The sequence below is a fragment of the Siniperca chuatsi genome, linkage group LG12, assembly GCF_020085105.1.
Source record: "Siniperca chuatsi isolate FFG_IHB_CAS linkage group LG12, ASM2008510v1, whole genome shotgun sequence".
Taxonomy (NCBI): Eukaryota; Metazoa; Chordata; class Actinopteri; order Centrarchiformes; family Sinipercidae; genus Siniperca; species Siniperca chuatsi.
Window position 1 is genome coordinate 21266572 of NC_058053.1, and position 26510 is coordinate 21293081.

General features: G+C 39.4%; 2 protein-coding genes across 2 annotated transcripts in view; one reads left to right on the top strand and one right to left on the bottom strand.

The window, feature by feature from the left end:
• itga4 (integrin alpha 4) overlaps positions 1-23926 on the top strand; it is a 33093-nt gene extending 9167 nt beyond the window's left edge. The window contains exons 8-29 of the mRNA XM_044217060.1: positions 2442-2527; positions 2756-2818; positions 2909-3049; positions 3165-3273; positions 5725-5819; positions 6394-6484; positions 6589-6634; positions 6914-7068; positions 8124-8272; positions 8388-8540; positions 10419-10495; positions 11787-11928; positions 12599-12700; positions 13764-13840; positions 14214-14303; positions 16139-16226; positions 16479-16586; positions 17868-17993; positions 18350-18475; positions 19870-19968; positions 20242-20361; positions 20920-23926. Of these exons, the coding sequence (XP_044072995.1) occupies positions 2442-2527; positions 2756-2818; positions 2909-3049; positions 3165-3273; positions 5725-5819; positions 6394-6484; positions 6589-6634; positions 6914-7068; positions 8124-8272; positions 8388-8540; positions 10419-10495; positions 11787-11928; positions 12599-12700; positions 13764-13840; positions 14214-14303; positions 16139-16226; positions 16479-16586; positions 17868-17993; positions 18350-18475; positions 19870-19968; positions 20242-20361; positions 20920-21015 (2339 nt within the window). The 3' untranslated portion in view covers positions 21016-23926. The remainder of the gene's footprint in view (positions 1-2441; positions 2528-2755; positions 2819-2908; positions 3050-3164; positions 3274-5724; positions 5820-6393; positions 6485-6588; positions 6635-6913; positions 7069-8123; positions 8273-8387; positions 8541-10418; positions 10496-11786; positions 11929-12598; positions 12701-13763; positions 13841-14213; positions 14304-16138; positions 16227-16478; positions 16587-17867; positions 17994-18349; positions 18476-19869; positions 19969-20241; positions 20362-20919) is intronic.
• cerkl (ceramide kinase-like) overlaps positions 23809-26510 on the bottom strand; it is a 39560-nt gene continuing 36858 nt past the window's right edge. The window contains exon 14 of the mRNA XM_044217061.1: positions 23809-24732. Coding sequence (XP_044072996.1) covers positions 24654-24732 — 79 coding nt within the window. The 3' untranslated portion in view covers positions 23809-24653. The remainder of the gene's footprint in view (positions 24733-26510) is intronic.

Sequence of the window (26510 nt, forward strand, 5' to 3'; positions counted from 1 at the left end):
TGTGAAGCAGGTATCAAATTGCATTCTATGTGGTATTATTGGTATTATTATTAGCGGTATTATTATTAAATTTAACTGGGTGAACCCTGCATGTAAAAATGTCAAGTGTTTACATGACCAAGAGTCAGGTGTCTTTTAATCCTGATTCAAGAAACAATGTTTAAGAAATGAGTTTACTGCAGAAAAATCACAATAACACAAGTGCATTTCAACACTAAAACTGAGCGTACTTTCTAAGTCACCACGACACATCACTTCTCAGTATTTGTGCTGAACAGGATATACAGGAAACTGAGCAGAAAGATGTGATGATCTTCAAATAAAGGTGTTTCTTTGCTCTGACTCCACAAGAAGAAAACATTGCTCTCACCATGTCAGAAAAGACGCACAAAGACTGATGATAATAACAAGACTGATGAGCTGAGGATCAGACAGTGACACTAGCCCAACAACATGTTGTCTGTTCAGTTATGATGGAAGTGGAAGCTTTGAGTATATGTTGTCTTCCATTAGGAGTGTGTGTGTGTGAGCGTGTAGTACACATGTTGTGGGGACATAAATCTGTTTACACAGTCACATTGTGGGGACTCGCCTTCCTTTTGGTGGCAAAACAGTCCCCGTAAAGTAAATCATTAAATTTTAGGGTGAAGACTTGGTAGAAGTACAAGTATGTGTGTGTGTGTGTGCAGCAGTTTAACTCACTGATCAACACAAATCAACAGGAAGTAAAGGCTGATATCAAAGGCGGAGGTTTGGTTTGAAAACTGTACATGTAAAAGCTGTGGTTGTTCTTGCGACTTTCTCTGACACCCACTTTCTCTCTCTCTCGCTTACACACACACACACACACACACACACACACACACTTCAACCATAACCAGGACATGTCAAACCCTAACCTTAACCATAACCCAAGTCTCAACCCTTTCTGATCACACTGTACATTTCTACTCTTCAAATCTTACTTTGACATTTTCAGTTTGATGTAATTAATAAAATCTCTCTAAACAAAATGCAGATGAGAGAAGATAAAGATGGTGATTAATTCATTTGGATCGCTTCCAGTTATTACTGCGTGCTCACAGCAATACTGTATTAAAGAAATAGTTCTACATATTGGGAAATACGCTTATTTGATTACTTGCTGAGAGTTAGATGAAAAGATTGATACCACTCGAATTTCTGTACACTAAATATAAAGTTACGGTATGCAGCAGGTTAGCTTAGCTTAGCACAAAGACTGGAAACAGGTGGAAACAGTTAGCCGGCCCTGTCCAAAAGTAACAAAGTCCACCTACCAGTACCTCTAAAGCTCACTAATTAACACGTTACATCTCGTTTGTTTAATATGTAAATCAAAGTGTAAAAAATAAATAACTCTAGATAAATTGACGTTTTAGGGGGTGTTATTTGCCGGACTATTTCTTGGCCAGGCACAGTGACTCTTTTTTACACAAGTTGAGTCAAGTTTTTACACAAGGTGGCATTCATCAGGCTGAAACGAGCAATTTACAACAAGTTTGGTGAATCTGACTTTGAACATTCATGGGAGCAAACAAACAAAAAAGTAAGTGAGATTTAGGATAAGAATTTGAAAATGTTCTTGCATGAGTTATATCAAGTGGTGAGCTATGAAGACTAGTTTCATGTAGGTCTGGTTTTCTGGTAGTATTGTTTCAGTTGCAGACTGGTCAGTTTGCATGACAACCAACAGGCCTGGTCTTCTGTACAGGAGACATTATGCTGACAGTCAAAAGTCATCAGTGGTGGAAGAAGTACTCTGATGTTTTACTTGAGTAAAAGTACCAGTACAACTTTATAAAAATACATTCAAAATCTTACCTAGGTAAAAGTACAGAAGCATTATCAGCTAAATGTACTTAAAGTATGAAAAGTAAAAGTACTTGTTCTGCAGAAAAATGTCCCTAAAACAAAATGCTGCTAAATTTGTGTTCATTTTTTTTTTTACTTTTCTCAAAGTTTTGCTTTTGTTTTTTGTCAAATATTGGATGATTTGACCTCTTTGGTCCTCAAACAATTATTTAAAGGAAACCATGTTAGAAGTTTATAGGGGAAATGTCTTTTTGGTGGAACTGCTAACAACTCATAGATATCTGAAATATGAGCCCAACTACACACTGCTTTTTGTCAGAGGTCAAGATCCAAAAGGTTTGAGAATCTTTGGTTTAATGTGCTGTAAAACTTGTGTTTTTTTAAAAATGAAAAGTAACTAGTAACTACAGCTGTCATATAACTGTAGTTGAGTAATAAATGCAATATTTCCTTAGTGCAGTAGAAGTATAAAGTAGCATAAAATAGAAAGATTTAAGTAAAGTACAAGTATCTCGAAATTGTACTTCAGAACTTGAGTAAATGCAATTACTTATTTTTCACCACTGCAAAAATCTGAATATGTGACACTGTTTCCTGCTGCTGTTCAGGTTACTCTGTCGGAGCCGGTCACTTCCTGAGTCCTGCTACTGTGGAGGTGGTGGGTGGAGCTCCGCAATACAACCAGAAGGGCAAGGTAGGACCTACCTGTGTAGCTGTCTACCTGTCTGTCTGTTACTAACTCCTCTGACATTTTGAATGTTTGTTGGTTACAGTTAGTCTCATCCTCACTTCCTCTTGATAGTGTTGTGAAAACTTATAAGTTTGGGATAAAAGTTGAGTTGTAATTGAGTTTTTGTTGATATTGTGTGTTGTGTTATGTAGTTTTGATGGTTGAGGTTATTGTGTGCGTGTCTTTGTGCAGGTCTTCATCTTCACAGTAGACAATACCATGCTGCGGGTCGTCTCCGAAGTGTCCGGAAAAGAGGTAAGAAGCCACTTAGCATTAGCATCCTCCATTCAAAACGATGGAATACTTAGCACTTGCTAGCCTGTGTGTCTTTGCGTGTTTGTGTAGCTGGGATCTTACTTCGGCTCCAGTGTGTGTGTGGTGGATCTGAACGCTGATGGTTTGTCAGATCTGTTGGTCGGCGCTCCCATGGCAACAGGCATCACCAGGGAGGAGGGAAGAGTCCATGTGTACATCAACCAGGGGCAGGTAAGCACGCGCACGCACACACACACACACACACACACACACACACACACTCTCGAACACACAGTTTATTAATTTTAGCTCAAAACAGTGAATATTAATCTGGGATCCGTTTCAGGCGAAGCTGTTGGAGGCGGAGTTTCAGCTGACTGGCAGCAATGCCTACGCCGCCCGATTTGGAGAGACCATCGCTGACCTGGGAGACCTGGACGATGACGGTTACTCTGGTAATGACCACACTTGCACAGCCTGGTGAAACCATTTCAAGTATACATGGCACTACTAATACTACTGCTGCTAATACCTCTGCAAATACTATAACTATTGGTTATATAACTATAATCCAATAACTATTGCTACTGTTATGGTACTGCAATACAGCTTCTACTATATCTGATACTATTAATATCTACCGCTTCCACTACTACAGCAAGATACTAGTACTTCTTCTGATATTACTAATAACTACTTCTGCCACTGCAAATACTACTTAAACTACTGTATCACAGCAAATACTACTGATACTATTACTGCTGCTAACATCATTAACACCCTAACTAGTACTACTGCTAATAGTACTGCAACACTGCTTCTACTACTTCTGATGCTACTAATAAATACTGCTACTATTACAATATAATACTACAACTTATTCTGATATCACCAATAACTTCTGCTACTGCAAATACTACTAATCATAACTACTACTACTGTTGCAAATACTACCACTCCTTCTGATACTACTAATAACTGCAAATACAACTCTTTCTGTTTTAACTACTAATACTACTGCTACTATTACTGTTGCTAATACCAGTGCAAATATAAATATAGCTACAGCTAATAGTACTCCAATACTGCTTCTACTATTTCTGATACTACAACTAATATTACTTTAAAAGCCTGTACTGCTATTACTATTGCAGCTTCAGTAGTAGCAGTAGTACTATCTTCAGATGTAGACTGAGCAGTTCCACTGGAGCAGCTGGGTGTTAATTTCCTTGTTCAAGGACACCTCTACAGTGGTAATTAGGGCGGTTTAAGTGCTGCTATTTCGCTTTCTGCCTCAAAAATTACCCTACAATACTACTAATCCTACTACAATACTTTTACTGCTACTGCAGCACTAAACAACCAAAAACACATACAGTGTGTATTTTTGGTTTCTCACCAAGGGAGCACAACTACAGGGGAGCGGGGGGGAGCTTGGCTCCTCTTAATAAGACATGAGCTCCCCTGAAAACATGATTTGTGAAATTTTGGGGGGTCTCTAAAATATTGACAATATGCTATTTTTGTCATGCATTTCTATTTTTCTGTATCTTCATCATCATGGATCATGCATAAAATTGGGCTATTGATGTATGAGGGTGATTCATCACTAATTCAATTTAATAAAGAATGCATGCTATTCTTGCTATCACCATCGAAGCGTGGCGGCACAATATCATAAACTTCACTCACTTCACTCAAAGATTTAAAAAAAACAGGCCTCTGTGGTTGCTTCTGTTTAAAGGTAAGGGCCATTCCCAATTAACTGTATTATTGCCTGTTAGCACTATATCGTAGGCTATGTGATGGGTGTTGATGAGGACTGGATCCTTTGTAGGCAGCCTGGCCTATTTTAGTTGGTATTTAAAATGCTCATGCATGTGTATGTTGTTATAGGCGGGTTTTGTTAATACGAGACCCTCACATTTGATGTGTTACAGTAATTGTACCGAGAAATTACTGTGCTCATCTGTATGTGATGGGTAACTTTAAGCGTTAATGATGAGGACTCGATCCCTTGTAGCCAGCCTGGCATGCTCTGTTTTTGATTTAATGCTCATACATTTGTGTGTTTAGGCTGTTTTGCTATTTGACCTATCCGTGTTGTGCCGATAAACTATAGAATATAGTACATCACTCTGCAGAGTATACTGTGCCCTGCTTTAGTTGGCCGTAGGCTATTGTATCATACTGTGATGTTTGGTTTGATACCCGTGTGGAGGTTATTATACATCTACACAACCCCTCACACACACACAGAGACCCCTCACCATCTGTGTCTGTGTGCGTGTGTGTGTGTGTGTGTGTGTGTGAGGGGTGGAGTGTGTTATTAAGTTCATTCAAACTGTAATGACAGACTGTTGCTGCTCTGTAACTGAACCTGCCTTCTAATCTGCCAAAGCTTGAAAAAAGGCTGTGTGTGTCTGTGTCTGTGTGGACATGCATTACTCATGTTGTGGGGACATAAATCTGTTGACACAGTCACATTTTGGGGACTCACCTTCCTTTTGGGGACAAAATGCAAGTCACCATAACGTAAATCATTAAATTTTAAGATGAAGACTTGGTTTAAGGTTAGGGCAAGGTTAGGGTTAAGTAGTGGTTAGGGTTAGGGTTATGGTATGTTTTCTCATTATTAAATACTAATCCTGAATACTTTCATCCTGCTAAACATTTTCCAGCAGGGCTTTAGTTTGGATTTTAGAAATACAGAGGTCATAAGTCCAGGCTCCTCTCCAACATCCACTCCACCTCACCCCAAAATTTGGACCTGAGCTCCCTCCCAGAGAGGAGGAAAGGAAATCAATTTATAGGTGAAAGGTTGAGGCTAGGCTGAAGGGTTACTGAATGGAGACAACAAGAGTCCTCACAAATACAGTAATATAAACTTCTGTGTGTGTGTGTAGATGTGGCGGTTGGTGCCCCACAGGAAGACGACCTAAAAGGAGCTGTCTACATTTACAACGGCAGGAAGGACGGTATCTCACCAACTCCATCTCAGGTACAAACACCAACACTGATACTGCACATAAGACAATAATAATAGAATAATTAGATTAAATAAATAGAATAAATAAATTACAGTATTAAACAGTATTACTTTGTAGTAGTAGAGAAAAGTAGCATAGATTTAAAAGTTTAGGTACAAAACAAGGCAAAATTAAAGTTCCCCTCCAGACATGTTTTAAAGTATGTAAAAATACTCTGCTATGATTAATATTTTGTTTAAGATGGTTATCCCACATAAAAAGTAAAAAAAATAAAAATAATCAGAAAAGGGGCTGGAAGCACATCTACTCTTTCTCCCTCATTGAGAAATTCTGGATCTATGAATGCCCCGCCCACCACTGGTACGTGTTAGGTTGTACGGTGCCGGTGAGAGCATGGATATGGGTGAGAGAGCGGTGCATGTCAAGCGCCCAGAGTACGCTTGAATCTCAGATTTTAGGGAAGTATACAGACATCTCCCTCTTCAATAGAGGAATGTGAAAACACCTCTCTAGTGACAAACTTTGCACAGATACAAATCTGTAAAGTCATTTTAGACCACATGGTGTGTGTGTGTGTGTTTTCAGAGGATTACTGGATCCACCCTAGGTCGTGACGTCAGGATGTTCGGCCAGTCGCTGAGCTCTGGCATTGACATCGATGATAACGGCTACCAGGGTAAAATGAACTGTCACAACAACCGTTTCCATATTGCCATATTGTACGTTTATTTTCTCATTAGTTCTGCTTTAAACCAGGTTAAACTCTCTCTGTGTCTGCAGATGTGGCGGTTGGCGCGTTCCTCTCGGACTCGGCCGTGGTTCTCAGGTAAAACCTTATTTTAGCTGATTTGATATTGTACAGCAGGGGAAGCAGGACATCCCACAATAAGATAACCCAAGTTTCCCAACATCTGTTGATAATATTGTGGACGGAAATCTTTGCTTTAAGGAAAAAGATTTTCTAGAAACAGATTCATCATTGTAAATAATAAAATCCATCTCCAGTTTTCAATCCAGATATGAAAATTGTCAACAGGGAATCATATGACTGTATTTCAGTCAGCATGCTGTAATAATTTATCTGAATGTGTCCTGTGTGCTGTAGGACCCGTCCTGTGATACAAGTGAAGGCGTCTCTGGCTCTGCCTGAGCAGATTGACCAGCGGGTGGCGCTGTGCAGAGAACACAAGACTCCGACTGTCTGCTTTAATGTTACTGTCTGCTTCAGTGTCAGGTCCAGACAGTTCAGAGGAGCGATAGGTACTGTACCCTCTACTGTCGATTATATAAGATTCTAGGTCCAATCTGCTAATTTATACGATTGTCGACCCAACCTGCCGATCACCCAAATGACTGCTCTCTATGTCCCGCCTCCCTTATTTATTGTCACAACGCCTTTCAAGTTTTAAATTCTCGCAGAGCACATATGCAGTTTACAACGATAACTTTGGCAGATTTAAAGAAGACATTCTTAGTATTAATTGAAACAATGGGTCCTTCATTTCAGACAGAGGTAGACAAAAGCAGCTTTTTATTTCTAAGTGGCGGCTGTCAACTTTGCCGGCTGATATGAGAACTGTCATTGTCAGATTTTATCAGGTGTAGATAGCTAGCTATTTAAACTAATGATAGCTCCATAGGTTGGTTTGAAATGGTTTCTTTGGCTGACTTTTTCAGTTGACCCTGTAAAAGGGTCTTTATATGCACTTTGTGGCTACATACATGATATCATGCTAAAAGACTGAGGTTGAGCTCACATATACCAGGCAAAAAGACATGGAAACATAGAAACCGCCATGTTCTTGTGTAGTAGTGTAGAGCTAGTTAGACTGTTATTTCATTCGGACAAACCCTGTTTGGCTGCTTAGCTTACATACTTTCAAACATTATGTTTGACTTTTAATGTTACAAGAGACAAGGCTTTTCGGATGAGGACTAACTAATGTGTTTGGCTAATGTAATGCTATCACACATAACAAGTTTTGCTGGGGTTTCTGGAGTGTAAATGTTCCCAAATCTCGACAGAGCTCCACAGAGCCACTAAAGTTAAAGTAAACTCTGATAGCATCCAGGACCGACTGCAACACAGTGGATGTACTTGTCGTGAACTTGGCTTTTTTAACGTAATCTATAACCCACATGTACAGCGCTTCAACATGTTGAGAAATCCAAAGCTTGACAGTCCTGCTGTGCCTAGTTACAGTTGCTAAGCTACGATTGGACAATCATTGTTAGTGGGGGGTTAATTATATTATACATTAGTGTTCAAGTGTAACTACAGTTATTTAAGATTGTTCCTCTCCTCTGCTCTTCAGATCTTCAATATAATTTGACCTCTGTCTATAAACCATCCTTCCCTCATCGTTTCTATTTCCATGGTAACGGGTCATCCAATAGCACAAGGGGGCATGTGAGAACACGACACGGCCAGCTCACTTGTTCAACACACGTGGCTTACCAAAGGGTAACACACACACACATGCAAAAAACATACAGTGAATACATTTAATATTTAATAACCTGTTAATAACTGATTGGATTAGCTATAGTGATGCTAACAATGTTTATTCCTCCTACAGAAAGATGTGAGGGACATTTATACTCCGGTCCAGTTTGAGGCGTCCTACAGTCACATAGAAGCAAAGACCCACAGAGCCTCTTCCAAAACCTTCCCTCCATTAAAACCCATTCTGCAGCAGAGCGCAGGACACAAGAACACTATCACCAACCAGGTACTGACCAGTGCTAACACCAGCTAGTTACCAGCTAGTGCTAATACCAACTAGATACTACTACTTACACCAACCAGGTGCAGGCTAGTACTAACACCAACCAGGTATAGGCTAGTGCTAACACCAACCAGGTACAGGCTAGTGTGAACATCAACCAGGGACAGACTAGTGCTAACACCAACCAGGTACAGGCTAGTACTAATACCAACTAGCTACCAGCTAGTGCTAACATTGACCAGGTACCGACTAGTGCTAACACCAACTAGGCACAGGATAGTGCTAGCACCATCCAGGTCCAGGCTAGTGCAAACACCAGCTAGGTAAACGCTAGTGCTAACACCAATTAGGTACCAGTGCTAAAACCAACTAGGTACTAGGTAGTGCTAACACCAACTGGGTACCAGCTAGTGCTAACACCAACTAGGCACAGGCTAGTGTTAACACCAACTAGGTATCAGTGCTAACACTAACCATGCAGGCACAGGCTAGTGTTACCACCAATGAGATACCAGTGCTAAAACCAACTAGGTACCAGCTAGTGCTAAAACTAACTAGGTACCAGCTATTATTGCTACCAGGTTCTGGCCAGTGCTAACAAAAAACAACTAGGTACCAGCTAGTGCTAAAACCAACTAGGTACCAGTGCTAACACACACAAGGTTCCGGCTAGAGAAGAAGAGAGAACCAAGCGTCCAGTCGCGTCTCTCTCTCTCCCCCCCCTTTAATCTTTATTTCAAACTGTCAACAAACATAGTTTCAAAAGAAAACATCAGAATCACATACATACAGATGAAGAATTGAGAAAACAAGCAGCTGCGCACAGTCGCACATTTTCACATCAAAGTTGTGAGAGAATGGCAGAAAGGAAACGTAGCGTGGTGTAGTGCTACTTTTCACTTGTAGTTAAAAATACAGCAAGATGCACTATTTGTGACAAAGTGCCACAAATAGTGGAAGTTGCTCTGGAAAAATCATGGCCTGTTTAGGAAGATTAAGAAATCTTTAAGAAAGTATAAATGTGCACGTTTTGTGTTGTTAGTATTTTAATTTATTTTATTCATATTTATGTTATAATTATTTATTTATTTTACTAGTATTTAATCAGTATTTCTGTAAAATACTGGGCTATTTTTTTTACACTTATTAGCACAAAAAAGTTTATTTAATTGTACTAATATTTGCTAATACATTTGTTAGAAATGGGAGGTATGTGTAATGTGATTTGCCTTTAAGTGTAATGATATTTATTTTCTAAAAATGACATTTATTTTACAAAATCACATACCCATTTAAGAAATGATCAGTATGTGCATCAGTATCGTTAAAATTGTAACAAAAAGTATCGGTATAGAATAGTATAGAACACTCCTGGACGAATGAGGGACTACACCGTCACCATATTTTGAAAAAGTATCGGTAACATATCGAATTAAAAACGTTTGGTATCGCCCATCCCTGCTTACTAACCCATCACTTTCCTGTCAGAACAGCTTCAGTATCAGATCTGTCTATCAATCACCAAACTTATCTGTTTTAAAGGAAAGGAGACCGTGTGTGGTGGATCTGACATAAGATCTGACACACTGATAATGACTTCCTGTGTTTACAGCTGCAACAGATCATCTGCAGCACATTAACAAACATCATTCAGCTCATCCTGTGTCCACCCCATGTCCCACTGACTCATAAAAACAGAGCAGGAAAAGTTAACATGTAGGAATTTACAGCTGGAGTTACTCATCAGTTACATTATTCACCATCTGTAAGACTATGGTCAGGGGTCAGAGGTCACAGTAGTCGAAGTGGAAAATTATGACTCTAAATTCATCATCATTATTGATGTCATTGATAAAGTCCCTGCCTCTTTCTCTCTGTCAGACTTGGTTTGCTCGTTCCTGTTCTCTGGTGAACTGTTCGACCAACATGCAGCTCTCAGCTCAACTAGTGCTGCCACAGTAAGAACACACACACAGACACAACAAACTAACACACACACACACATGGCTAACAAAGAAAGAGACAGAGGGAGAAAGAGGTTGAAATAACAGCAGATTTCAGTTCAGCAGGATTAGCACCTGTCGTATTTTATTTGTCCAGTTATAACATTTTAGTCACACACAGGTCATAGTAGTGATGACTTCTCTTGCGTTGTGCTTTATGTACAAGATAATCCAAGACCAGCGGTTCAGTTCTGTAAAAACAACATGGAGGCTATTCAACTTTATATGATGCTAATTAGCTGCTAGCAAATTCAGGAGGGTTTACTTAGAACATCACTTAGCAGCAGTGCTTTGATCTTGGTTTTGGCTGGACCATGCTGTTGTTGTGTTCATTAGGGCTGGGCGATATGGCAAAAAAATGTATTACAGCAGTTGATATTGATTAAATTAAAGGAATAGTTCAGTGCTTTTTGTGAAAAATGCGTATTCACTTTTCTTGGCAAGAGTGAGATGAGAGGATTGATATAAATCAAATGTTGTGCACAGAGCTGGAGTCAGTCAGGATGTGGTTAGGCTAGCTTAACATAAACACTAGAAGCAGAGGGAAACAGCTGGCCTGGCTCTGTCCGAAGTTCAAAAATACACTTACCAAAACTACAAATTTATTTTTTACATTTTTGTTATGGATTAAACAAATGCAATATAATGTGTGATTTAGAGAGCAACAGAGGTGCTGGTAGGCATATATTTAAACTATGGACAGAGCCAGGCTAGCAATTTCCCCCTGTTTCCAGTCTTTATGCTAAGCTAAGCTAACTGTTTCCTGTCAGCAGCTTCATATTTAAGCGTACAGACATGAGAGTATCGATCTTCTCATCTAACTGTTGTTAAGAAAGCAAATAAGCTTATTTGAAAATGGTAACCAATTCCTTAAAGTCAATATTTTTGTTAAAAAACCTAAAATTGCCTACGAGTAGATTCAAAATCCAAAAAAAACACTTGTATGAGCTGCAAACAGAAAATCTACATATTATCCAAAAATGAAGCAAAAATCTTGGCAGTGCTGTTAGTGATGTTAGCCTTTGTTTCTGTGATGTAATTGATTGTACGTCAAGCATTAACAGTAGCAAAGTTGATCATTTTCTTATCTGGGAAATGTTTCTATAGCCCTAAGTTTTAAAATTGTTTCTGTTGCCCAGCCCTGGTGTTTGTTGTTGTCATTAGTCAGCAGCTGTATTTTCATGTTAGTTCTGACCGGAATACCAATGTTGTTGTTGTTTATCATCTTGTTGTTGTTTGTCATCAGTCAGCAGCAGTACTTTGCTCTTGGCTCTGGACAGACCATCATGTTGAAAACCTTGCTGCAGAACTCTGGAGATGATGCCTTTCTGCCGCGACTGACGCTTCGTTTCCCCAAAAATATCCACTACATTAAAGTTTTGCAGAACGTGAGTTTACGTCATGCTGATTGGGCAGCTTGAGGAAATAACTGGTTGATTTGAAAGTTAAAATACGTAAGATTTCAATCCTGGTTGATTTGGCAACACCTGTGGTTACTGGTGCTAACAGCAAGTGTGGTTTAATACAGCAAACACTCATTGAGCAGCTACTTAAAGTCATAAATACAACAGAAGATCAACTGGTATATCTGTTTACAGTGCAGCACAACAAACTCATATTGTGTTGTGACTGCTTCACAATAAAAGCCACCCTCTGTTTCGCCAGGTGAATGTTATTAATATGAAGCAGAAGCAGTAATAAATGTTGTGTTAGCATTAGCAATAACTTAATCCAGCTCTGATATGGCTGTAGGAGAGTTAACAATAAACAGTGAGGCTGATATCAATTAGATGATATTACGCTGGATTACATGCTGCATCATTTCCAGTGAATCCCTCATCTGTATGAAGGCAATCTGAAGCGGGAATGGCGGACTACGCCACTAAAAATAAAAACTACGATATAAAATGTAAATACATTGAATGACTTTTGCTGAAAAAACCCAACCATAAACAGTATCAAAAACAGAGTTTGATTTTTATGAAAATCAAAATATCACAAATAACTAATTTAACAAAGTAACCACAACAAACTGCCTGTGTGTGTCTGTGTGTGCAGGAGGACAATGTGGTCAGTTGTGATATCACACAAGAAGTCAACAGTACAACGGCGGGTGTTGACTGTAGCGTCACCAGCCTCCTCCTCTCAGCCCACGCGCAGGTAAGCCTCAACCAATCACACGCTGTTATTAAAATAGTTTTTTTTAACAAACTAAGAATCTACAGTCATGCTAGCTGCACTGTGAAGCTGCACTTAGGCATAGCAATGCTTTGAGCTAAATGCTAACGTCAGCATGCTAACATGCAGATGTTTGGCAGGTAATGTTTATCACTGGCGCCACCTTATTTTAGTGTGTTAGTTGTTGTAACACAAAGTACAGTTGATGCGGATCATTGCTGTTATTAGTTTTGCAGGTATTTAGTCATAAACCAAAATATTGGACAAAAATTTTAACCTGATAATGGCACTAGATGACAGTTAGGGGATCACCAAAAATATAATTAATCCTGAGGAGGCCATGAATAAAACGCATTTCATGGGCTGTTGAGACATTTCACTCCAAAGCATAAATGTGAACCTGATGGTGGCGCTAGAGGAAAGGTCAGAGGATCTCCACAATCATTAGGGTTTATTGTCTGGGCATCATGAATATCTGTACAAAACTTTGTGCCAGTCCCTTCAATGGTGGGAAATTTCAGTCTGGACCAAAGTGGTGGACCGACAGACACATATTGCCATCCCTATTGTCACGCTGATAGCATGGCTAATAAACACAGTTAGCTAGTTTTGCTCCTCAGCCCGGTCTTACTCAAAACTTCCTGTAGTCCAGAGGTCAAAGGTGAGGTCCAGTGTGTCTGTACTTTTTGTTCTCTAGCTTTTGTCTTGTCAGCAGATATTCGCTGTATTTCCTTCATCTTTGTTGTTTTTCAGAGTAAATACTGTTAAACAAAATGTTGAAATATCAGTTCCCCTTTTATAAAAAGATAGCGCGGCAGTTTTAAGGTGGAATTTCTTTCAACATGTAAAAGGTTATGGTTTAACATATATAATAGATGAAAAAAATTAAAGGAATAAAGATACTAGATTAAAGTCTATAGTAAAGGAAGAAAATGTCAAAATGAGAAGAAACAAATCAGATTGATCTTCCTGCAGCTGTCAGTCATTAAAACAGATGTATAAGAAAACTATTTGAAATCACAGACACATTTCCTGTTTCTTTTAGTTGAATATCAGCTTCCTATTGGACATTAACCAGAACAGCACACCTGGTGACATCATCATTCACCTCAACACCAGCAGGTAAGGACACACCCCATCCTCTCATGTCCAGAGGGGAAGAAAGTCCTCAAAACCTTTACATAAGTTAATAAAGTAAAAGTATAGAAGCATTCACAGTAAATAAAATTTGAGTATCAAAAGCTAAAGAACTACTTGTGAAGAATATTTTCATCCACAGTGTTACTTTATTGTTGCAGTTGCAGCAAAGTTATGCCAGAAAAAGAAACTAAAGGAGAAATCAGACAATATGTGCAGAAAAGATATTTGTATTGTAAATTATTTGAGGCACAATATAAACTTAAATTATTTTTGAACTAAACTTCTAAACTTCCATCTGTGAGTTAAAGATGAGACGTTTGCAGGTTAATTATGTGTTAATCAATTTTCTCTTCAGTGATAACTATGAGAGGGAGGAGTATCTCCACGACAACTCCCTCAGTCTCCTTCTTCCTCTCAAATATGGAGTCAACGTCAACATCCACGGGTGAGTCAGCATACATTACTACATTACTATTACATTACTAATACAAGTAAATGGGTGTAAAAAGGGCACAGAAGACAGCACAATAAAATCAATAAAACAATGCGACTCATGATTGAACCCACACAAGGGAAGCCGATCCTGTTTTTTGTTTCTTGGACTATCAATAACTGTAGCTTAGTGTAAGTGAAGCAGTGACTCACTCGCCCACTCTTTTAACAAATAAATTATTAATTTATTGTTATTATTATTAATTATTATATCAGGTATTTGTGTTATCAACACATTGCAGTAATTCTGGCTCTGACTTTATTCAACTTCTTCCTGTTTACATCTAGTCATAGTACACAGTAGGAAACGCCTATACATTACCTCAATATTAGCTGTTGCCAGCTCCACTGGTCCAGATGGCAACAACGCAGAAAAACGGAGCAGTCAATAGCAATATGGCATGCTAGACTAAACTCTAGGCTGTTGCCACTTTTTCTATGCACTGTTGCATATTGTCATTTGCTATAACTATCACAGAAGCAGTAAATAGCAGTAAACAGAGAAGCAGAATATTACAACAAGTCAAGACTATAATTCTAATATGAAAAACAAGTATTTATGTTGAATTTAAAGCTAGAGTGTGGGACTTTTACACACAAATGAATGTCCGTTACATTCGAGCCCTTACCAAACGAGTTCACACAATGCTGATTAAGCATTCACCGGCAGGTAAATCTCTCTGTATTTGGCAGTATAGCGGAGTTTTTAAATCTGGTGTCTGTGGCGACATTCCCGCACTGGCACACCGGTAATGATGCGTTTTACGTCAACCGGCAATTATTGGAAGTGAGGAGCAACCCAGAGCCATGTAGAGAACTCCACGATCCGCCATTGCTGTAAAAAGAAAAAGCTCCATTGGAGAGAATATTTATTAATGAGCATTGTTTATTGTTTATTTTGTTCATTATGATTGTATAGTTTGTGTTAATATGCTTTGGAAACATTGTATTATATACAGTCACGCCAATAAAGCCACTTGAATGGAAATTGAACGGCGTTGACGCAGCTCTCCCTCTACATGGCTCTGAAACAACCGTAGCGATGGAGTAGGCAACAGCAACTAGGAGTAAAACCTAAGAAGCGTCCGAGAAAAGTGTTGGACGCTACAGATAAAAAAAAGAAACTCGGTGTTCAGAGGAAGGAGTACTGTCAAAATAAGAGAGCAATCGACAGTGAGGACAAACACGGATAACCATTGGTGTAGCTTTAGCTTTTCCTCATCAGAGAAGGGCCTGAGGGCAGACACAGATGTCGCCTTACTGCTCTTGGACAGGTTGGTAAAATATTTGGAGTAGGCTATGAAGCTATTACATTTACTTAAATGTTTTAAACTTATTACCTAAATAATGGATCATTGTCTTGGAACTGTGGAAATTTCTCTGTATTTTGGTAACTATTTCTGAACAGGAGCCTGGGGCGAGCTCACCTGTATGCATACATCATAAGCACGTCGACAGTGTTTGTGTCATCACTCTCACTGCCAGAAGGGGGAGACAAACGTTCCACACTCCAGTTTTAAAAATACTGAAAATACACTTTTTTTCAAGTCCAAGGTTTGAGGATCTTTCTGCTTGGTGAGAAAAGAGACAGTTGGATTAAATAGCAACGTTGAGCTGATGGATGGAATGTGTTTGCGTTTCTGATTCAGTTAAATGTAATAGTCATCGACAGTTGGCGTCAAAGCTTAGTGCACCAAGCTACACAACAACATTGTTAGTGTGTAAGCAGAAGCCCACCCAGGTAAATAATCACCAGCCGCCACTGACGTCTGACTGTCTGTCTTGCAGTTTTGTGACTCCCACCTCATTTGTGTTTGGAGATGAAGACTCGACTCAAGTTGCCTGCTACACTGAAAGATTCAACTACACGTACAAGGTATGAAGTTCCTTCAGGTGTGTTCAGACAGAACGCAAAGTGAATTCTGGGCGCAGTGCAATCACATACAAAGTCAACGGAAAGTGTGCATGAAGTGAATAGATGTTAATTTGCTTTAAGCAGCGCTAACTGAGGTTAAGACACATCCATGTGAGTTGGCCCTGTGCATAGAAGTGAGGCCATAAAATGTTGGATCCAGGAGGCAAAAAGTCTATTCTAATCTGGTATATTTGTTGTTTTGTTTGTCTACAGGTGTTAAACTCTGGTCCCAGCAGGTCTGTAGATACTGTGGTCCACATCGCGCTACCGAAGATCCTCACACCTTACAAACACAGACTGCTGCAGGTGGTCGACTGGCAGGTACGTCCAGCAGCAGCAGTAGCAACAGAAGTAGAAGTAGTATCTGTGTGGTCCCTCACAGGTTTCTGAAGATACATTTTTAATTGCCAGTGTTTGACTTTACCACTTGCTGCCATCTTTGTCAGTTACTGGAGCCAGAGAAACCCAATTTGGGTAAAGAGGGCTGGGGCCGAGGTAGAACAAGCAACCAGCAAAAACTACGGCTGAGTGTGATAGACTGAGACACCTGACATTATGGCAAACATGGCCATTAAGCTTTAATATCATCTTAATTGAACATTCTGAAAATCTCAACTCAGGCTCACATTAGAAGAAGTAAAATGATGTTCTGAGACCAAAATATATTGACTTTGTATTTCTAGAGAGAAGCTGAGGATTTTCCCATTCACTTGAAAACAGCCAGAATTTCTTTAGAGCAGCATCCAGTGGCCACTAGAGGAACTGCAGCATTAACAGTAATTAAACCCCAAACTAACTTTCAATAAAAACAGACGGTGAGAGTCAACAGCAGGTGGACAGTTCAGTACCGGCTTTCACCAGCAGAAGTCAGGCTTCTGTTCATGTTTTTCTTTAAAACCTTTTATTCCATTTAACAAAAGAAGCCAAAGTTTTTAAATGTTAAATGTTCTCTAAACACAAGAAGAAGAACTTTATTAATCCTCTTGGGGGAATTAAATTTCAACAAGCAGCCGCACAAAAACTTAGGAGAAACTACGGTGGCCGCGAAAACCGTGAATGGCCCTCTCTAGAACCAGTGTTTGGTTTGTCCGTTCTGGGCTACTGTAGAAACATGGCGGTGCAACCTGGCGACCTCTGTGGGAGGGGACCAGCTCCCTCTGTAGATAAAAACAGCTTAATCTAAGGTAATGAAAACACAACGATTCTGATTTTCAGGCGATTATACACTAATGAAAATATACTTAGAAATATTATATCCCATTTCTGCCTACAGCTCCTTCTAAATGTTACAAACTGGACCTTTAATGTAAACGCCAACAAGAGTTTTTGATTCTCGGTGCTATGGACTGATTTCGGGTCTGTACCACTGATGTTGATGTCTGACATCCAGCCCTGGTCTTCACACAGATTTAGGGGTTTTTGGCAGTTTTATTTAAGACACTTTAGCAATGGTTTCAACACTCAGCCTTGGTGGTTGCTGATTGGGTAATGGTAGCAGTGGTTGAATTGGCAGTAGAAGTGCAGTAGTAGTTGTGGTGATAGTCGTAGCCAGTGGTAGCAGTGTGTATATAATATTAATATATTGATTCTCTCTCTCTGCAGTCGACTCACGGTGTGTGTTCGATCAGCGACACAACTGTTTCAGTCATCGAGGACTGTGATGTCCCTGAAGCTTCCTTCATCAAACAGCTCGTCTTCTTCTTCTCCTCCACCACCACCCGCAGAATGGTACACACACACACACACACACACACACAAAGAAGCCTTACACATTAATTCTCTCAGAATTACATTATGCAGTGCTCGCCCACTCATTGGTTAGTAGTAGAGCCATCCCACATTTCAAACTGAGCTGACCTTGCATGGGTACTACAGTCTGATTAAGGTCTGCCACCTTAATCAGACTGCTATGGATGCCAACGACCGATATTGCCATCCACAGAGCCACGCTGCTAGCACGGGTAATAATTTGTGGCTGAGAACCTGAGATGCTTGAGCTGGAGTCAACATTCATCACTCCGCCACCCCAGAACTACACGCTGACCTACTGACCTCAATTGTTTGTTTGTTATGTGTGTTTGTAGTTTTGTGGCCGTGGTGATGAGGTGTGTGAGCGGTTGGTGTGTCATCTCGGTAACCTGGAGGTGGGGAGAGAAGCCATTATCCAACTGGAGATCAGACTGAACCCTGCTGTACTACTGCAAGCTCCGGTAACACACACACACACACAGATTACTGTTTTCACTTAGACTGAATCAGCTCTGGTGTGTATTAAGACTCTGAGTGCCAAAACACGGGTGACCTACACTCAGTACTGTGCCTGAACGCATCCTGTGTAGACACAGACGGAGCATTGAAGCTGCTGCTCTGCTAACGTGCTGCTTTCACTACGCAGCCTGTGTAGAAACGATGTAAAACTGGTCCACAGAGAAAAACTAACTTAAGCTGATCACCGAACACCGAGCACCGATCACACACCGACTGTAACTCAACACTTCCTGCAGCCGCTTGATAGTAAAAGCCTCAGTCAGTTCTTTTAACTAAAAGGCTTTTATTAAGAAGTTTCAGGAAGTGTTGAGTTTAAGTTCAATTAAAAATCATTTATTTGTCCCTCAAGGGGCAATTTGAGGCAAACAACCTTTCAACAGTGGTGAAAAGTAACTAAGTACATTTATTCGAGTACCGTACTTAAGTACAATTTTGAGGTACTTCATTTTCTGTTACTTTATACCTATATTCCACTACATTTCAGAGGCAAATATGACATTTATTTGATAACTTTAGTTACTAGTTACTTTGCAGATTGATATTAATAATACAAAATATAATCTAATATAAATATAAATTATGAAGTTTTATTATAGATTAAGATAAGACATTATTGATGTACTTACCAAGCAGCATATAAAGTAATTAAAATTAGCCCCACCTTTACCAGCTGCAACATTAAAGTGATGAACACATTAATGCATCAATAATCATAATCTAATAACACATTATTCTGAAATGGGACATTCTCCATAATAAGTAGTTTTACTTTTGGTACTTTAACTATATTTTGATGATAATACTTTTGTACTTTTACTTAAGTAAAAGTTTTGATTACTTCTTCCCCCACTGCTTTTCAAACACAAATACCCTCAAACAATTCATTCACAAATTAAAAACAATGTAAAAATACAAATATGATAGTGTGAGAAAAAAAGCGTGGCCAATCCATAGCTGGCCAATGTTATATCAAACATCATGATTATTTGAAAAAGGCTCAATTAAGTTGTATCTTACTGTAACTTCTCATGTCAAAATATGCAAAAGTACAAGTGTATTTATCGAACTATACACAAGGTGATCATGTCTTGTATTTTCGGCTTTTCACAAGTCTAATTGCTTCCAGAATCTAAAACTCATTTCTGGTGGCATTAGCGTAAAGTAGTCACAGAGGACAGGCATTAAAACATGGCTTTGACAAGTAGACAACATTGGAAAAGTTGTGCTTGTTCTCTCTCGGTCTTTCTGCAGAAGTTTTTCTACTGCTATGTAACCAGGCCGCCTTCGATTTAGACAGACACGTGTTTACATCTGTTTCTCTGTGTGTCTGTCTCAGGGTCGTCATGGTATCATGAGGTTAGAGAGCACAGCAATGGTGTCAAATCCCAGAGAAGGTCCTCACACCATCCTCATCAACGATCAACCTGTCGCACAGGTAAAATCACCTTGACACCAGTCACAACACTGTAGAGGGAGACAAACTAGAACACATCTGGAACGAGCTCATCTGGGTGTTTACTCTGCTATCTGACACTTCATCATCATCATCATCATCAGCTATCTCCTCATCGAAGATTCAACCTGGAAATGAGTTTCTCACATAAGTGCACCATCAAAGCCTTATGGTAGTCGTAGCTGTTGAATGTTATTCCTACTGTATATTCTAGGTGTTACTAATAATCATATATTGTTTGTGGTACATTTCCAGGTGGTGGTGGAAGCTCTTTTTACCCAGAAACCCTCAACAACAGTGCAAGTCTTCATCATCGTCGTCAGTTTAATTTTGGGTCTGATGATCCTGGCTGCTCTCATCTGGTGTCTGTGGAAGGTAAATATTCGTTGTTGTTGTTTTTTTTACATAAACACCCATCATAAACAAATATCTTTGATTTTATGACATTTAACAGTTGAAGAATAAACTTGTAAGTGCTCTCTGATGGACACACTATGGAACAGAGATACTGTTTCTAAATTGCTGCACCTCAAATCTTTGGCATTTCTGTACTGCAATATTCTTGTTGCTTATAGGCCAACATCTACGCAGATTCTTAGAATATATCGACCAAGCCTATGTATCAGTTGGGTTCTCATGTAAAGATGCTTCAAACACGAACACATTTGCTTTGCACATGTCACAGTGCCGTAAAACCTGTATCACTTCTGCTGTACTGTACTGAGAACTATAGTATATCAGAATAAAATGTGCAGATAAACTGCAGTATATTGGAATATAATGGTACTGATAAATCTCAGTGTATCGCAATATAATCTACTGATAAAGCACAGTTTATCACAATATACAGCCTCATTTTTTGACTTTATGTCTCTGTCTACTTGTCTGTCTTTCTGTCTGTCCACCTGTTTGTCTACCTTGTGTGTCTCTCAGGCTGGTTTCTTTAAGAGGGAGATCCAGAAGAAGGAGTTGAGGAGAGACAGCTGGGACTATGTTCCTAAAAACAACAAAAGAGAGAGCACTTCCTAACCCCTGACCTCTGACCATTGCGTGGAGTTCACATTGTGACTGTGCAACGATGGATGGAGCGCTGTGTATGAAAATATGGCAACCCAATTTGTCCAAAACAGTAGAAAGTACTGCTGTTGAACGTCATCGGCCAATGAAATCTGTCCAGACTGTGTCAGATGGTTTGAAGCCACACTCATGACAAGTCAGCTGGTTTCGACCCAGACCTGTCTTGAGTGTGACGGATGATAAAATGTCTCAAGTGAACGCCTCCCGAACACACATGAATCTGACCGTGACTTTTACACTATTTTGCCTGATGTGCCTTCACAAATACAGACAAGTTCAAAGACTTGAAAAAGCAGCGATGAATGGAGGATTAATTAAAAGGGAAGTGAACCTGAAACAATCAAATCTTGACCAATTAGAAGGCCTCTGGGCTTCCTGGGGATGTGACATCATCTGTGACTCTTTTAAGAGGAAACAAACCAAAGGAAGTGATTTTCTGATGACCTTTGATCTCAGGGGATGGAAACCTGGCCTCTGATTGGCTCATGACTCTCTGGAAAACCTCAGTTTGGTCTGTGTACATTATTTCTACATTTTTGTTTATCTGCTGACCAACACTTTATGTACTGGTGACACACACACACACACACACAAGTAGTACGCAGGTGCTGATGGTCTACTGGGATGTGCTGGTACAGTTCTTACGTAGAAAACAATCAGCACGCCGAACGCCATCACTGTTTGTGCTGGTTTTCACTCTGGTTTTTGTTCATCTAAAGGCCCGGTCACACCAGCATTTAATGATGACGTTTCATGTCAGAATCTCTTAATTTCAACTGAGTCACATGATCAATGGATTTGCGCACAGGGGCAGTAAATATGTGCGAATCTGGCCAATAGCAAGCCGTCTTAACAGTGCTGACCTTTGGGGGAAAGGAGAGCTGGAGAGTCCAAAATGGAGAAAGCTATCGTAGCTTATTAGTTGTGTTGCACCATCCACTTTTATTTAACCTCCTCAGTCGGAGTATAAACTGCTCCACAAAAGAGGAATGGTTTGTCAACTGTCAACTGTACAAATATGTATTTTGTCTCGTTAGCGAACCATCAACTAGACAATAACTCACAGTTAGCGCTTGCACGTTAGCTTTTTTTCCCCTTCTCAATATCTGAATTGAATTGAATTACAGGATGTACAATGTTGAGAACAAAATGCCAGGGGGGAAGTAAACAGCCCAATAGAAAGAAGAAAGAAAATAGAAAGAAGCTATTGTGTTAGCGGTTAGCTCACCACCTACAGTAGTTCACCAACTAGCTCTGTGAGTCACTGGGTACTTTCCATTTGGCCAGCGTGGCTCTTCGCTTCCCTCACTCGGTCTAACTCCTCCCAGTGGGGATGCGAGCATGGAGGGATCATAGTTACCCAACGGGACATCCTCACTCACTTCAGCATCATTTTGAGGAGACTCCAAATACTCATGACGGACAACATCTTAACTGTCAAATGTTAAGAAATAATTCAGTAAAAGTATAAAAGAACAAACATCTGGTGCCTGATGACTGCTGGTCCAACACTTAATATAGATAGTTGTGATATTGGGCTATATAAATAAAATTGACTTGACTTGAATATATGTGGCATCAGAATGTGATAGAAATAATACACTTAAGAAAATTAATTAAAAAGCAGAATAGATGTGAGGAAGCAATAAAAACAGCTATAAATGCTCTGAATAAAATCTATAGCTTAATGAGTTTGTAAAAGACCACAGACCACTGACGTCTTTTTCAGCCTCAGGATGATATTATAGGACTAATAATAACAACTGTGGAGGTGCAGCTGTAGGACTGTAACTGTATATTTTTATTATATTTTTTGATGCACTTGGAATGGAAAAGGTTTTGCCAAACCTACAGTACAAATCATGCAATATTAACATTATTTTAACAGCCCAGGCCAATCAAGAGGATATACCTGTGGTTCCTTCTCTCTCCAAGCTCCTCGTCTCCTTCGAGATGCTTTTAAGGGATTGGAACATCTTCGTTAATGTCAGACCTCGATGGATTTCCAGGTCACGGGCCGGAGGATGGGAGGAAGCATAATTATCAGAATGGAAAGCACCCACTATTTCAGCAAGCTTCTGAAACCAAATACTGCATGGAGGAATTTCGCTGTGCCACTTTCTGGTGGGACCGGGCCTTAACCCCGTCAGTCCGATTTCACACTTGTTCCCTGTTTTTCTGATCTGTGGTCAGCTTGTGTCGTCCGCTGTGCAGCTGTTTACCTCCGTACTTTTCTTGGTAACAATCATGACATGCCCACATGAATGTTCATCCTGTGGGAGTTCTCTAATAATAATAATAATAATAATATATTTAATTTATAGAGCGCTTTTCAAGATACTCAAAGCACATGAAGCGTCCAACCAGTTTCACTGGAACTGATCTCAAACCTGTTCAGGTGAACCCGGGTATAGTTTCTTGGTCGACACCTTGGTTTGTAAAAAGCTTCAGTGTCACCAAATTCTTCGGTGAACCGCTCCTGGATTCAAACTAAACTATCAGAGCAGTAAAAGATGCAACTTGTTGGATAACAGACAGGTAACAGAGCCAGCAACAAATTGAGCCACAGGGTTGAATGATGGACGACTACTTGAATATCAGCATTTAAAAGAAATGTGTAACGTATTTAAACTATTCAACAGCATTGTTTTAACGGTCTGTATTTTGTGAATGTAGACATTTAAAACAGCTGCTACCTTCCCTTCTTTTTACCTATTTAGTACAAATGCACATCACACACAGAGATGTTTTTAATATTTTAATAAATTAGTTTGTTTTTGTTTATGTGAAGTTGTTCTGCACTGGAGAGTCTCACTGCTTTTATCAACACTTTTCTATTAAAATGAAGGAATTTCTATTTAAACAACAACTTGTACTTGTTTTTTCTCATCATGATCACAGCTGCATTTTCTCAATACAAAAGCTTAAAAGAGCTTCTAAATAAAATCTGCCATATTAAGTAAAAACAGCTCTGTTATTTTCAAATATAAAACTTTTACAGTCTTTGGACACATTGAGCTCATCCAGTCCGATTCTGCTTGTGTTGCAGCAACTTTTTTAGCTCATGTTTATAGTTTGAACTCACAAACTAAATACAGATTAATCTTTGTTCTCTGCCACAGAACCGGAAACTGGACGAGATAAAACTAAATTAAAATTGTAATAAAAAAAAAATAGGCAGCACGAATTAGTCATCTGAGAAGAGCCGGTAATTAAAATATAGTAAAATATAAACATCGAATATAAAACATTTATCTTTATCCATTATATCAGTTCTAGAAGTGGTAAACTTTTATATCATAAAGCATAGGCAATTTGGAGTTAAAGGTAGCTTACAATTGATCTTATAGGTTATTAAAGCTGCTGTAATCTATCAAAAAAGAAATCAGTTAATGCAGCTTAAACGTACGTCGTAAACAAGTAGCTGCAAAGCTGCTGTGGCTACTTTTATGTGTTTCTGCTGCTTTGAATGAAACTTCTACATCAGTTCACATTGCCATGGAAACAGTAATGACCTAGAGAGGGCACTGTTGAGTCATTGTAGTCACCATGGCAACGTGTCTTTATCACAGCAGCGCCCTCTGCTGGACTCAGATGCAGCTGCAGGAGACGGTCGACTCGGCCTCGTCCACCTCCTCCCCGTACAGAGTGATGAGCCGCGGGTGGACCCTGAACGCACCATGGACACACATACACGCACGCACGCACATACGTGCAGAGGGAGGGAGGGATGGTTGCTATGGTTACAGGTGAAGCGTATGCCCTGATTCTGTCTGTCTCATGTTCAATATCTTTAGTTACGAGATAAAAATGTAAAATAATGTAACAGGTAAAGGGTCAGTTCACCCAGACCACAAAACAAACAAACAATTCTCACCACCCTCTGGTGGTTTCTCTCCATGTAGAGAGTTTGGAGTTTATTTTTTCCACATTTTTAAGATATCTGTGCCTGTGAGATTTCTGTCTTCACCCCAATACAATGGAGGAGACTGCAATTTAGTTTGTGGTGCTCGCTGCATTGAAAATGACATTTTAAAAAATCAACAGCAACATTTACTTCCATTACTTTGGACAATACTCATAACTCAGAGTCAACAGTTTTCATTCTTTGGTAGAAAGAATATGTCTTCAAGATAAAAAAGATGCTTTATTCCGATATAAGAAACCCGTTTTTATCTATATTTTCTGTGCTAGTTGCTCCACATGCTGTTTAAGAGTGAGACTGCTGTTTAGTCAAATTCCCAGGTATTTTTAACATTGGACACTTTCAGTTTCAGTTCCATTTAGCGTGTGGATGGCAGGGACATACGGACTGGTGTTCTTGAGATTAAAACACATTTTGTCTTGTCAGCATTCAGTACAAGCTTAAGATTATGCAGAGATGTCTGAAGAATAGAGTTAAAGGCAGATTGTAATCTTGAGTTGAAGACGAGCCAAATGCATACAAGACAGTCATCTGCATAAAAATGGATGTTATAAGTCTGTGTTGGAGTGATAATATTGCTTATGGAGAATGTTAATAGTAAAGGATCCAGCGCAGAACCCTGTGGTTCCCCCTTATTTATCCCAAGGGGGGTTGTTTTGAGACCTTCAGTACAGATCGCCTGTGCTCAATCAGACAGATACGCACAAAACCAGTTCTGAGCAAAAACATCCAAACAAAGACAGCGTAGTTTAACTTAAGCATGAAAAGCCTTAGAAAGATCAACAAACAGCATTATTAATGGATTCACTGCGGGTGAGTGTCACTCGTGCACTCTGTTGTTTTTGCGCTGTACACATAATCACATAGATTCTTACTGACACATGATGTTAATACACAAAACACATATTGTGCGTAAAAACTGCTGTTTCTGCTCAAAATTAGCTTGTATGTGTCTGCTTGGGTTCTCTCGCTCGACCTAACCTGAGATGAAATAGGACAGACTCCGAGGTCTGATGACATCACTGTGACATCATCTTCAACATATTTCACCAGACTTGACAAAGGTCCTCCAGAGCCACAGAAAGCATTATACAGCTGTTTTTCACGGGCTGAGTGGTGCGGACCATGATGAGTGAACTGATCGTTGTGTGTAAAATCGGTGGAGTGCAGGTGGTGGCAAAACTCTCAGAGACAGATATTAATTATTATATTAATTAAAGCCAAAACTATCTGCTCAGACAGATACCACGAGAGGGAAGTGACAAAATATTGTTGTCTTTTGTAAAAGTGATCTTGAGTGCACTTTGATATGATATACAGTATTTATGTAATGTGCGTATACATATGTTTATTACATATTGCTATAGCTTCAATATCTAGAAAACTGAAGACGTCACCTTGGACTTTAGGAAACTGTGACAGATTTTATAGACCAAACGAATAATCAATTTATCAAGAGCAGATTACTCAATAATTTTAATTAATCATTAGCCCTGTTTCACTGTGTAATAATACAGCAGTA